General features: G+C 55.6%; 3 protein-coding genes across 3 annotated transcripts in view; all 3 read right to left on the reverse strand.

The window, feature by feature from the left end:
- Positions 1-12663, reverse strand: part of HMBS (hydroxymethylbilane synthase) — a 76363-nt gene that overhangs the window by 57909 nt on the left and 5791 nt on the right. The gene's annotated exons all lie outside the window — the stretch shown is intronic.
- Positions 362-5794, reverse strand: CENATAC (centrosomal AT-AC splicing factor). Its single transcript, XM_063139170.1, has 11 exons — positions 5621-5794; positions 5316-5482; positions 4470-4568; positions 3799-3865; positions 3655-3717; positions 2699-2763; positions 2382-2532; positions 1990-2020; positions 1592-1678; positions 1361-1493; positions 362-736 (listed from the first exon to the last, which is right to left on the reverse strand). The coding sequence occupies exons 1-11, from the start codon at positions 5777-5779 to the stop codon at positions 667-669; spliced, it is 1092 nt and encodes a 363-aa protein (XP_062995240.1). The 5' UTR covers positions 5780-5794; the 3' UTR covers positions 362-666.
- FOXR1 (forkhead box R1) lies at positions 7095-10363 on the reverse strand. The gene is made up of 6 exons (XM_063139027.1): positions 9889-10363; positions 9651-9787; positions 9208-9426; positions 8232-8473; positions 7574-7806; positions 7095-7173 (listed from the first exon to the last, which is right to left on the reverse strand). Exons 1-6 carry the CDS (start codon positions 10361-10363, stop codon positions 7145-7147), a joined length of 1335 nt encoding a protein of 444 aa, XP_062995097.1. The 3' UTR covers positions 7095-7144.

Below are 12663 nucleotides of genomic sequence, written 5' to 3' on the forward strand. Positions count from 1 at the left end.
CACATCCAAACCAGGCTGCCCTTTCTCTTCTTGTGATGGAGAATATGCTGTAAATGTGTATCAGATGCTGCCTGGGACAACTCAAGCAATGCAGCATCTTCAGACAATAACTGTTGGGCTTATGGAGCCTGCCAACCTTCGAATGACTTCCTTCCCCACCCCCAGCTGTAATATTCCAGTAGGATACTATGCAAGCAGCTGTAATATATATAGTAGTCAGCCTCTGGGGGCAATCCGGGCTTTAGGGAGTGTTAGAATTGATAAACTTTGAAGTTATGGAGCAAGGGGGAGGGAGGCACTGATAAGCTTGTGATTTCTATGGCAATACAACCTTTTGCTTCAAGAATCTTAATCAAACACGTTTGCTTTAGTAGTTTTAATTTACTAGTGTCCATGTAGTTAAGGGCGATGAGTAGATATAAATCTTACACCTGTAACAAGACTTCCTACAGAAGAAGTATATGCTGGCTGCTCCAAGATAATGTAGAAAAAGCAAACACTTCATAAGGAAGTATATACAGTTCCATAATCTGGCCTCAGCCATCCTTAAGGCTTCCTTGTGAATCCGCAGCTGGGCTCTGAGTTGCTCACTGACCGGCCTCTCCGGTAGCTGAATCAAGCACATGATGAGTTCTGAAGAATCAAGCAGAAGCCTTTCCCCAGACTTCAGTCAGTCTCTGTCCTCTTCCTTTTAGCATTGGGCTGCTTATGTCCTGTTTCAACTTTGAACTGATGTCTAGAAGAAGCATTGCCAGAGATAGCAAGTTAAAGGACACAACTAGCAGCAACTTACTTCGTCTCGCATACATCTGTTACAGTCATTCTAAATTTACATTAATTAAAACATCAGAAATTACCAGTACTTGAGAAGCAGCAAAGTAAAAGCTCAGTTAGTGGCAGTGCAACAAATTGGCAAAGGTTGGTAAACATGAGAGGCACAAGGAACTGACCAGGACTTGATTAACTTCACTATCACACGGTCCACTTAAAGTTAAAATCACAATGGCCAACCAATGTTTAATGAGTATGTATTCAAGACTGCCTTAACACAGATAAAGTGGTGATTCACAGTTAAGTGATCCTGAGTATGCACTTGTGTTCAAGTGCCTGGCCGCATCAGGACAAAATCCACAGGCTCCAGTATTCTTTGAAAGAATTCTAGTAACTAGCAAGTGCTAGATGGTAGACTACGGACCACTTGGGAACTAGCTCTAGACCAGCCTGCCCAAAACATAGAAAGTAAACACTGCCATTTCTATCCCCACTAAAGTCTGCGTGCTGTGGGCTGCTCTAAAGGAAGGCAGATATAGCCTCCAAGTGAAAGCTCTTCCACTTCTATCAGTGGTGCATGGAAGCTTACCTGGACTGCCACCTCCTACCCTGGTTCCAGACCCGCCCAAAGGAGGGAAGCCACCCTTCTCCCGTCGGAGAAGTGTGATCAAAGTTGGCACCAACGCGGTTGGGTGGGAGTTTCTTCAGCTTCTGTTTCTCTTCTTTAAAGAGAGAAAAGAAGGAAATATGAGTTTCATAGAGCCCTAATCCCACTTTAATTTCCAGCGAGTGGGTTGGTGTCAAATCCTTGCACACTCACTTTCCTTGAGGAATTCTTCATATGATGGTCCAATCTGCCCTTGGTTTTCGCCCTCCTCCTCGTCCATCAGCCAAGGAGGCTTGGCCCCTAAAAATTGAAGGGAATTAGGAGAGTCCCACTCTTGCTTTCTTTTATGTCCATCGAGCAACGGAGCTTCCTCACTGCTAAAGCAGCAAGAACTATCTGACTTTGCTTTCTTTCTAGATAATACAAGAACAAATCCTTAACATGTTTATTCTTAGGAATTCAGATGCGCTGCGTGACCAATGTGGTTGCAACTCCAGTGATGACCCTTCCAATGTAAACCCAGAGTTTATCAAACCTCTTCCTATCGCGGAGGTCAAAATAATGTTGAGGACGTTTCAGAGAGTGGTGCAAGCAAATCTTCACAAACATACCTGTGTGAATGTTGCCCTCCCCTGCCGTTTCCTGTGTTCAAAACAGTTAAGGGGAAATTACGTTAGAAATGTTTTGGGGAGAGGAGACATGCAGAGAAGGGCAGATGCCATTATTGCAAAGAGGATTGTGCACTTCAGCAACAGTGCTGAAGATCAAGGGTTCTGTTTAGTTCTAAAGTTTTAACTTTTAAAAAGCGGCCAAGCGGCAGTCAGCACCCCCTTCCCCATATACACAAGTCAACCTGGAATCGCATCACGTTGCATGAGAGACCAGTTCGTATTCTGGACTGATTGAGGTATCAGTTCTACCACTTGCAAGTCAGGTGCCATTTGTGCTGCTGGTGGTGCAAAGCACCTGAGCCAGAGGATGAGGAGGGCTCCAATCGACCTACCTGGTGGCCAATGAAAGTTAAGGTCTGTCCTGCTTCCAGCCAGTCCACATCAGGCACAGTCCTGTATTCACGTCCAGGCTGTTTGCTGAAAAATGTCATGCTCCTGCTTGAGCCAGGCTGCTCCTGTTCTTCCATGCCAAAAGCAGAGTCACTACAACACAGGAGAATCTCTTAGTGCGGGCAGGAAGTGCATGGGTACATCTTGGCACCCAGGGTTTGTGAAGGTTATGGTATGAGGACAGTGGCAGAAGGTTCCCTTGGTCCCGGGGCTCTGAGTGGCAAGCACCACTGCTAACCATAACTGACACCACTCTTACCTTAGGCTCCCTGTAAAGGCGTTAACAGCAGAAGCAGCAGCTCCATCACACGTCTCTGTCTGTGGCTGAGTTTGATTCAGGAAAAACACACACTTGTTCCAAGAGACAAATACTAAAGTTTGCTCTGTAGGAGACCCTTAGAATGCAATCACTGTAGCGATAAGGTGGAAGGGAACCCACTAACCGCCATCCAAAGCCCCCCTCTTGCAATGGAGCAGCAGCGAGAGTTAAACAATCCAGTCCTTTGGACTCCACCCTCCAACATTGACGCTCTGGGCATAAGAAGGAAGAGAAGCTACATAGCATCGAGGTTTTGATGCTCTAGTGCCAGTTAAGCAAAACCTCCTGGTGGGGCTTGCATTTCCAGGGGACGGGGGCAGCACAGAAGGGGCAGATAAGTCACGCCGTTAGAGGGCATTCAAGAGATGTGTGCACCTCAGTTATAACAGTTGTAAGCTTTCAATCAGGCATTTTCTGCTCTAAGCTGGAAGTGGTGCCAAAATAAAAGAAATATAAAATGTCCTTGAGAGAGATGGCGCTGGTTTGTACAGTCATAGGTCGGTGCAGCTACCACTTTTCCTAACTGAAGGATAGATTGCAAGTTTCAATGCAGTCATGAAATCGGGATGGCCCAAGGCACTTCGCTGCCTTAAGCAGAGCAGCAAATGGCACTCCAGGCCCCTTCCCGCTCCAATGTACGTAAAACCCAAGGTAAACCCACAATATTTTGTGTTTGAGGCAGAATATCCTGCGAGCTTCTCTCCCCTACTCTGGCAGTAAAAATGCAACAATACATTCGATCTTTAAATTTGCTGCCCTTTCATGACACCCAGAATCAGCTGCCTGAGGTGGCTTGCTCATTTTGCCAGTTGGTAGAGCTGGCCCCGATGGGTTCCACAGAAACAGCTGTAAACATAATAGTGGATACTGCCCACTTGCATCCCGGGCACACAAACCTCTAAGATGGCCTCCATCATTTCTTGCCGGCTCTGCTCCACCTCTCGGATGTGAGCTGCCAACTGCAATAAAGGTGGGCAGAGAACAGAATGAAAATCCAAAGCAAAAGAGCAGCCCCAAAATTACACACACCCCAGCCTCACCTCTTGGATGACCTTGTCTTCTTTGGCATCATAAGCATCCAGAGCTTTGGAGAGTGAGGCTTTGAACCTGCAATGGAACCAAAAGGTCAGCATACCTATTTGTGGAACGAGGGCAACCAAAAGCTGCAACTCTTTAGTTTACAGCTTCCTCCACAGCAGGCTGCAGTGGTGCAATAGATGGAATTGTTACGTCCTGTATAGAAAACTTGCCATAAACTGAGCAAGTCACTCTTTGGGGGCTCCCTCCTTTCTTCCCCACTCCAGCATGACAGAAGGAACTGGATCAAAGCACTAAAAAGAACACCAGGTCTGCTTGTCATCTCCCACCCCTCTGCCCACTTCAATCAGTTAAATGCAGCCCTCAACATTTGTACGGCCACAGAGAAGAGGTGCAGCAAGGGGAGCCCATTCTACACCTGAAAACGGAAGAGCTATAGCTTAATGAAAAAGCACTTGCTTTGCATGCAGAAGGACCCAGGTTCAATCTTCAGGTGGGGCTAGGAAACACCCATCTGAAATGCTGGAGAGCTGCTGTTGGTCAGTATAGCACAGAGCTAGACGGTTCTCACTCAATATAAGGTAGCTTCCTATGTCCCTAACCTGCCTCTGCCCTGAATAGCTAATCAGGCAAGAAAATGCCACGTAAGTACACCGGTAGAGAGTCTACTCACAGCTCATAATCTTCAGAGGAAACCAGGAAGTGTGACTTCAGGCTGGGATCTGCTTTGTTCTCCCACCAGAACACAGAGACGGCTTTTTTATGTTCAGGACTTGAAAAAGAACAAAGACTAAGTTGTCTTAAAGTGCCAGAAAGGCCAGATATTTAATAGGATGGTGCAGGCTAGTGCTCTTATCATAAGTGTGTGTGTGTGTAACCCTTGGAGGCTCATCACACAGGGAGAGCAGCCTACACAATGCTGCATGGTGTGAAGGGCATCTGCATCCTGAACCTCATTACAGGCACTTGGGAGTAAAACCAGATTTGATCCACCAACACCCTAACCGAAAGGCAGAACTAAATCAGTTGTTGAATCGCTCCCCAAATTCTATTTTGTCAACGAAGGGGGTGTTCATGAAAAATAACTTCCACTGCTGCATTGCACGTTTTTGCCTCCGACAGTGGTCTAACCAACAAAACTAGGACGTGCCTGCAAATAGTAGTAAAATGAGGTAACTCTGAAAGCTGCCAATTTTGCTTTGATCGCTGCACGACGCCACCAGCTTTGTTTCCACCATCACCACCCTCGCAAATTGATGCCTCCTCCTCATATAAATGGTCCCCATTCGGGGCCCTCCCTTGTTTTGAGTAAACACTGGAAGCAGGAAGCAAGACAAGGCCGGAAGAAGCGCCCTGACGCCGGATCCGACCAAGGGGCCGCCTAGTCCAGCACTCCCTCGCCCATGCTCCCCAGCAACGGCGCCTGACACCGGGGGTGGCACACAGCCGTCCCCAGTGGCCCAGCAGCCGTTGCTAGCCACGCCCCCGCGCCCCACCCCCACCTACCCACACAGCTCACCTGGCCAGGTGCTGCAAGAGGCCGCCGTGGAGCACCGTCAGGCCGCCGTGGCTCAGGTGCCGCCTCACCTCCTGCCCGCAGCAAACGCACCAGACGGGCCGCTCGTGCTCGGCGGGGGCGACGGGCACCACCTCGGCGCGCCGGAGCGTCTTCCGCGCTGCGTCCACCTGGGCCAAAAGCCGAAGTCAGGCAGAGCTGGGCCGGCGCCCCTGGGCCGCGGAGACACCCCCTCCCTCCCTCCCCGGAGGAGCCCTGCCCGAGCCCGAGCCCGAGCCCGCGCCCATCCCCGCGGCGACCGGGCGCACCTTCTCCCGCAGGCGGGCCAGCGCGCCCCGGAGCCGGCGCTGGTGCCCCGCGCTGTGCAGGTGGCTGCGGCGGCCGGCGAAGGCGCTGCATCGGCACACCGGGCAGCGGAACAGCGTCGTCGCCATGGGAACCGCGCCGGGCCCCGCGCCGTCCGCCATTTTGCAGGCCCGGAAGTAGCCGGGAGGCGGGGCTGGGGCCGGGCGGGCGCGCCCTCTGACGGGCGGGCGGGCAGTGGCAGCCTGCGGCGCGGCCCCTGGCGGCCGTCCCCAGAGCTGCAGGGTGACGTCAGCGCCTTCAGCCCTGAGCGAGCCCCGGCAGGTGGGCGCCGCCTCCGCTGCTCCTGGCCGTTCTCAGGGCCGGGCACTCAGCACGCGCTCAGAGGCACGCTCGGCGTGGTCAGATCTGCTGTTCACACGAGCAGCGGGGAGGAGGGCCGCCTTCCACGGGGCGCCGGGCCCGACCCAAGCGCTGCCTGCCGGCCCAGGCACACGCAGCTCGGGCCCTCTGGTTTCTGCTCCTCTGCCGGCCCGAGCTGCCCCCTTCCCATCCAGTGAGGTCCTGGCCAGCAGCGTTCTTCTTAAGAGCTTTTCATCCGTTGAGAAGAAAGCGACCCTGCCTGCTGCTGATTCAAAGGCAGCTGGACATTTGCCATGGCCAGGGGTGGGGTGGGGTGGGGTGAGATTTGCACCTTCCGCCCCCGCCCAGCTTCCAAGCTCGCCCACGAGCAAAATCCCCTTCCTCCACACACCTTTCTGCCAGGAAGTGGAGAGGGAAGTGGTGAGGGAGGGGGGCTTAGGGACAATCCCTCCCCCCTGTGGGGTTGTGGCTTCTGCCCAGAACAGGCGGCCCTCAAAGCAGCAGGGTTGTTCCTTTCAAGGGCTTCCATTCTTCCAATAACAAGGAGGGGCAATGGAATAAAGGAGCAACATTTGCACATCTTTCAAAGCATATATTGTGGAACACATGGAAATTTCCCCCACCGCATTCCAAAAATGGGGGAAAAACACAGATCTTTGCATTTTCTACAACACACTCAACTCAAAAATGTGACGGCACCACCATCACCTGCCCCTTCTTTGCAAGGGGTAACATTGTAGAGGAGGCCTCGTCTCTGAGCCTCACGGAGTCCTGTCCCACAGCGGCTTGCTCGCCGCTCCACCCCCGAAAGCAAAAGGCAGCCCATGGCTTGAGGTAGTAGCTTTGGCCACAGGCAGAGAGGCAGGATTTGCCCATCTCCTCCAGCAGCCTCAGAGGATCCTTCCTTCGTCTGGAAGTTTGGAGTTCTTCCACCCCAGAAGATGTCCTTGATGGGAAACTAAGCCGTGTTTCCCCAGAGGAAGGCGGGAGCAGGCCCTCGTCTCTGCTTCCCCCAGCACTGTGGAGTTTCTTTCAATGGCTGGTGGCACTTTCTGTAAATGCTGGAAAGGCTTTCAGGATGACAAGCCAGGCCTGCGTCCGTCCGTCCGTCCGTCCGTCTGCATCCTCTCCACCATACTTCCAAGGTAACTGAGCCCCAGGGAGAATCAGAGGCCAAAGAGGGACTGCAGTAATTCTGGGGAAAGAGGGAGAGACGCATAAGCGGACCAGCAGGGCTGATGGCTTCGCCGGGTGGTCAAGAGGAGCGCTGGAGCACACAGCTGCTGCTAGCCAAGACATCAGACAAGACCTGGCCAGATCCTCCAGGCTGCGCAGTTGGCTAAAGGACACAGTAGAATCATAGAAGAGCAGAGTTGGAAGGGGCCTACGAGGCCATCAAGTGCAACCCCCTGCTCAATGCAGGGATCCACCCTAAAGCATCCCTGACAGTAGGGCTGTGGGCTTAGCCCCCTTACCTCACACAAGCCATGAAGGATCCCATCCAGCTTCCTCCTGAGCCCCCCACTTCGACTGCCCTCCCTTCTTCTCGGGGGGGGGGAGGAAGCTCCTCCTCCTCCTCCTCTCAGGTGGCCCACCTGGCTTGTCCATGCTCTGATGCACCAAGCCCACCATGTCCTCCGTCAGGGTTTGCGCCTCCTCCTGAAACTTGCGTCGCCCCTCGGTGGTCAGCCTCCACAGGCGGGACTTGCGGTTCCCTTCAAGGCACACAAAGTCAGTGGTCTTCTCAAAGCTGCTGCTGAAGCACAGGTTGTGCCGGACGGTGTTCTTCCAGCCCTCGGGGGCCGTGCGGAAGAAGGGGAAGTGCTGCCTGCCGGGAAGGCAAATCCACAGAGTGGCTATTGCTGGCCACCCCACCCCACCCCCATGAGGTTAGCCACAAAGACTTGGGGAGATAAACTAGCAGGGCTGGAGCATCCCAGCCCCAGCCCCCCAGCCCCACCCTAGGTGTGCCGGTGCCACATGGACTGCACGGGGAGGGTGCAGCCAGGGGAGGAGGAAGCTCATGGCTGCTTCCAAGCACCCAGTGGGCTGGGGCTGCTGCACCTGCGGTCCCAGGCCTCCCGCCAGCACATGCAACCATCAGCCCAGGGAAGCCACCCCTAGACTGAGAGCAGCAGCGGCTCCTGGCAAAGAAGCGAGGCTGGGCCCTGGGGCTCCTCCTGCCTCCAGCCTCTGAGCTCTGGGCCTTGCCCTGCCTCTCTTGCTCAGGCCCCGTAGCTCAGGGGCCGGTACCTTGTGAACTGGTAGATCTCCTGCACAGTCAAGCTGCTGTCCGCGCTGCTGCTCAGGGCAAGGCTGATGAGGATGCAGTAATTGAGCGGCGGGCGAGGCCAGCCCCCCTGGGCCCTCTTCAGTTTTCTGCTGCGGAAGCGAAGGACCTTTGCTTTCCGGGGGACTGGGGGGGACCCACACGTGCCCTCCATCTTCTCAAGAACCACTGGGCCTGGTTGAGAGGCAGCCTCTTCCCAAGGAACCTGCAAAGAGTTGGGACACCGATCAGGCCAGAGGGAGGGGGGGAGGGGGGCTGTCCGATGACATCCCTCCCCATCTAGCAGGAGGAGCCATGGTCAGAGGAAACGGCTTCCTCTGGAGAAGCCGCCGGAAGAGGCCCCGCTCCACAGCTGCCCCACCTGTAACAGGTCCCAAACCCAAGTGCCAAGCGGGCTGGTTCTCCAAAGAGAACGCGTGCTCTTCTCCCACGGAGGCGGCACTTCACCACACGTCAGCTTCTTCCTCGAAGCCCAGGGCAGGCGGCTGCACAGGCAGGTCCGCCTCGGCGGGGGCACTGATGGGGTCGGAGGAGGGCATTCCCCACCCCTCCCTGCGGCGCTTCAGTCATCTTGGCTCTTCCAAGGGGCTTTGGCAGTCTTGCATAGCTTTTGTTATGATTGTTGCCATTTTCGATATTTTGTATTGTTTGCAGAGGCCAAGTGGAAAGGTGAGAGTGAAACATTTTAATCGACAATTAATACATAAAAGTGACCCATCTGATAGTGGCCCCCACTAAATCAGAAGGTGGGTGGAAGCGAGCCACAGAAGACCAGGCATGAAGCCAAAGCAGCATGCGCATGTGCGCACCCACCACCACCGGGTTGCTAAAGGCCCTCCCAAGCCCCTCTCCGCCCTGCCCTCCTCCGCATTCTCTGGGCAAAGGCAGCGAGCCCCTCCCAGAGGCCAGCACTGCCACTGGAAGCGTAAGACTCGGTACCTTCTCGGCTCCAGTGGCCGTGGGCAAGGGGAGCAAATCCAGGCAGGAGGGAGGAGGCAGGGATCCAGCAAGTGGGAAAGGTCCCACCACCTCCGAGGCGTGGCCAGGGACCGGACAGACCAGGCTGGGGTTCACCCACATCCACAGGTGGGGCTGCACCTCCGACCCTGCAGGAGAGAGGAAGACCCAGGCCCTCAGCCAGGCAGCGCTGCCTGGGCCCTAGGGCCACGGCCCGCCCCATCACAAGCCCTTCTGCGCACACTCGGGTAGGCAACCAGCCCTCCCACCACTACCACCACCACCACCACCACGGTGGCCCCACCAGAGGTGAAGGCAATCCCCAGTGGGTGGCTAGAAGGTCCCCCACCAGCACACACCCAAGGGAGGGGCTCACTTCACAGGGGCTGATAGCACAGAGACCCCAGAGCGCTTTCTCCCCTCGCCCTCTTCAGGGCTGGCTTACCACTGGCCCCCGGGGAGGAAGGGTGGAGGGTCTCTGCCTGGCTGAACAGCAGCGGTGGCTCCAGCTCCCAGGGCCTCTGCTTCAGGGCAGGAGAGGGCGGAGGCATCTCCTCAGGATCTAGTGGGCAGGAGGGCACCCCCAGGCCAGTCAGCTGGGTGCTCTCTCTCCCACCCCACCCCCCAGGCCTCCCGCCCACAGAGCAGAGAGCGCCACCTCGCCTCGCGTGGGTGCTCGCCAGAGGCTGGGCTCCAGGGGATGGATGCTGGAGAGGAGGCATGGTACGGGGGCCCCTTCAGCCCATTCCCAGCGCCTCTGCAGGCTCCCCAAGCGGCCCTGAGGGCAGGCCCGGGGGCGGAAAGCCTCGCGTGGGCGCCGGGCTGGCTCGGCCCCGACTCCGCCCCCGCGGAGGGCCGTGCTGTGGGGCGCGGGGAGACCCGCCGGCCACGCCCGGAGGCAGCCGCCCACCCTTTCCCCGCACGTGCCTCTCGCCTGCTGCTCGTGCCCCGAAGGGCTGGCCCGGGAGAAGGGGGAGGCGGCGCCCCCGCGAGCCTCCGCCCCGCCGCCCTCCTGACCGTGGGGCAGCTGGTCGCAGGTGGCGCCCAAGGCCAGCTCCCGGGCCAGGTCCCAGCCGCGCAGGCCGCTGCGCAGGTGGAGGCTGGCCCAAAACGCCGGCTTCTGCAGGCGCAAGTCCATCACGCGCGAGCTCCGCGGGGCAGAGGCCCTTTGTCACTTCCTGGCGGGCGCGAGCCAGCGCGGCGCGCTTCGCACCTTTAAGGGCCGCCGAGCAGGCCGCGCCACGAGGCCGGAGCAGGCGCCGCCTTGGCGCAGGAGCTGCCCGAGACGGAGCCCCGCAGCCGGGGCCCTCGGCAAGGAGCGGAATCCGCCGCGCGGCAGCTCCGGGCAGCCTGGCCGGAAGAGCCTCGACGGCCGCGGTTCCGCACACGGAGGCGCGAGGAGCCCAGGCCAGCGCGGAAGCGCGGGGCCGCCCCCGGGCAGCCTTTGGGCGCCCACCTCCAGCACACTTTTAGGGTAAGTGAGAGCCAATGTGGTGTAGTGGTTAGAGCCTCAGACTAGGATGCGGGAGCAGTACTGACTGGGCCATGAAGCTCACTGGGTGACTTTGGGCCAGTCACTGACTCTCAGCCTGATCTTACGTCACAGGCTGGCCGTTGTGAGGATAAAACACCAGTTTTAAAATCTCTTCACTGGCTGCCGATTAGTTACCGGGCGAAGTACAAAGTGTTGGTTTAAAGCCCTTTAAAGCCCTACATGGTTTGGGTCCAGGCTACCTGCGGGATCGCCTTCTCCCATACAATCCGCCCTGCACACTCAGGTCCTCTGGGAAAAATCCACTTCAGCTAGCAAAAACTAGATTAACAACTGTTACCGAGAGGACCTTCTCTTCTGCTGCTCCCAGACTGTGGAATGGCCTGCTGGAGGAAATTCGTCAACTTGACGGTCTTTTAAAATTTAAAAAAGCTATAAAGACTGATCTATTCCGGCAGGCCTCTCCAGTGAAATTTTAGAATGTTTTAAAGATGTTTTAAAGATGTTTTAATCATGTATGGTATGTTTTTAATCAATTTTTAATGTGTATTTTATATCATGTTTTTATACTGTTCGTTTTTATACTTTGAATGGTTTTACTTTTTGTGAACCGCCCAGGGAGCTTCGGCTGTTGGGTGGTATAAAAATGCAATAAATAATAAAATAATAATAATAAAAACGGGGAAGAGGGGGGGAGGAGGAGAATCATGTACACCGTCTGGGCTCCTTGGAGGGAAAGATGTGATATAAATGTAGTAATAAAATAAGTGGCCATACACAAAATCTGTGATTTTTAAGGTGCAGCCGTTGGACAGAGATGTGGGTGTTCGTTTGATGTAGATTTTTGTGACCTCTGTATAAAATAATGCACATTCAGGTGGATTTGTGCTGGTTCTATTGGAGCCAACTTTACCCGGGTCCAACACTGAGACCAGAATCACTCACTTTTTAAAAGCAAGTGATTCTGAAGGCAGAGCTCTGGTAGGCAGGTGTGTTACCTGGATAAAATAAGGGCCGTTGATTGTGTTCTGTGGGCCTCGGATAGGCTGAACAGAGTAATACCCACCACAGTGTCGTTGTCCCCCACACGCCTCCCTATAGCACTGAAAGGTCGGGCTAGTTGGCCCCTGGGCCTGGTGCTGCCAAGCCATCCACATGCCCTCTCTGCTGCACATCCCAAGGCCAAGGAGGCCAGTCCTGAAGGGAGGCTGAGCTTGGAGAGGAGGGGTTTTGCAGGTGTGCCGTACCATGGCCTGCCAGGTGGACGCCTCAGCTATAGCCAAATCGGGAGCACAGAACCTCATATGTTCTGTGGGGCCTGGTGTGCAAACGAGGCACAGGGGCGTGGGGTGTTCCTGTTCTCTGGGAGGTGAGCAAAACACTTCTATGCTGCTGCTGAGCGGGGCGAGGGCCTGTGGCTCAGCAATAGAGCAGCCCCTGCTTCCCATGCCAAAGCTCGCCAGTTCGATCCCCAGCGGCATCTCTGGGTGGGGGTGGGGGTGGGGGGGGTGGAAAATCTCCTGCCAGTTCGATCCCCAGCGGCATCTCTGGGTGGGGGTGGGGGGGGGTGGAAAATCTCCTGCCTGAAACCCTGGAGAGCTCTTGCTGCCAGTCAGTGTCCACAAGACTGAGCTAACTGGACCAAGCTAGGTGTGATCCGGCGTAAGGCAGCATCCTCTGTCCCCAGGAGCCCTCAGTCTGCAGTCATCCCAAATTCCTGGAATGCTCCGGTGTCCCTCCCTTCTGTAACCCTCACATTCTGGCAGGCTCTGAACTTCTGGCTGTAGTGCCAGGCTCAGATCTCAGCCCCTCCTCCCAGATTTTCAAGCTCCCTTCAAAGCTGCACGTTCAAACACTGGGCTCAGCCACTCACCTTCCACTCTCTCCCCAGCAGAACAAAGGGTTCGGTCTTGCTTTGATTTCCACGTGTGTGGTGGCAAGCGCGC

The sequence above is a fragment of the Elgaria multicarinata genome, chromosome 12, assembly GCF_023053635.1.
Source record: "Elgaria multicarinata webbii isolate HBS135686 ecotype San Diego chromosome 12, rElgMul1.1.pri, whole genome shotgun sequence".
Lineage (NCBI taxonomy): Eukaryota > Metazoa > Chordata > Lepidosauria > Squamata > Anguidae > Elgaria > Elgaria multicarinata.

Excerpts from the sequence above, each read along its gene's own strand:
- CENATAC (XM_063139170.1), bottom strand. The coding sequence starts at position 5,779 with ATGGCGGACGGCGCGGGGCCCGGCGCGGTTCCCATGGCGACGACGCTG. Across the intron at positions 3,718-3,798 it reads AAGACAAGGTCATCCAAGAG|TTGGCAGCTCACATCCGAGA; the intron begins GTGAGGCTGGGG and ends CCTTTATTGCAG. Across the intron at positions 2,764-3,654 it reads TGATGGAGGCCATCTTAGAG|CCACAGACAGAGACGTGTGA; the intron begins GTTTGTGTGCCC and ends AATCAAACTCAG.
- FOXR1 (XM_063139027.1), bottom strand. The coding sequence starts at position 10,363 with ATGGACTTGCGCCTGCAGAAGCCGGCGTTTTGGGCCAGCCTCCACCTG. Across the intron at positions 9,788-9,888 it reads CTGGCGAGCACCCACGCGAG|ATCCTGAGGAGATGCCTCCG; the intron begins GCGAGGTGGCGC and ends CCTGCCCACTAG. Across the intron at positions 9,427-9,650 it reads GTAAGCCAGCCCTGAAGAGG|GGCCCAGGCAGCGCTGCCTG; the intron begins GCGAGGGGAGAA and ends CCGTGGCCCTAG.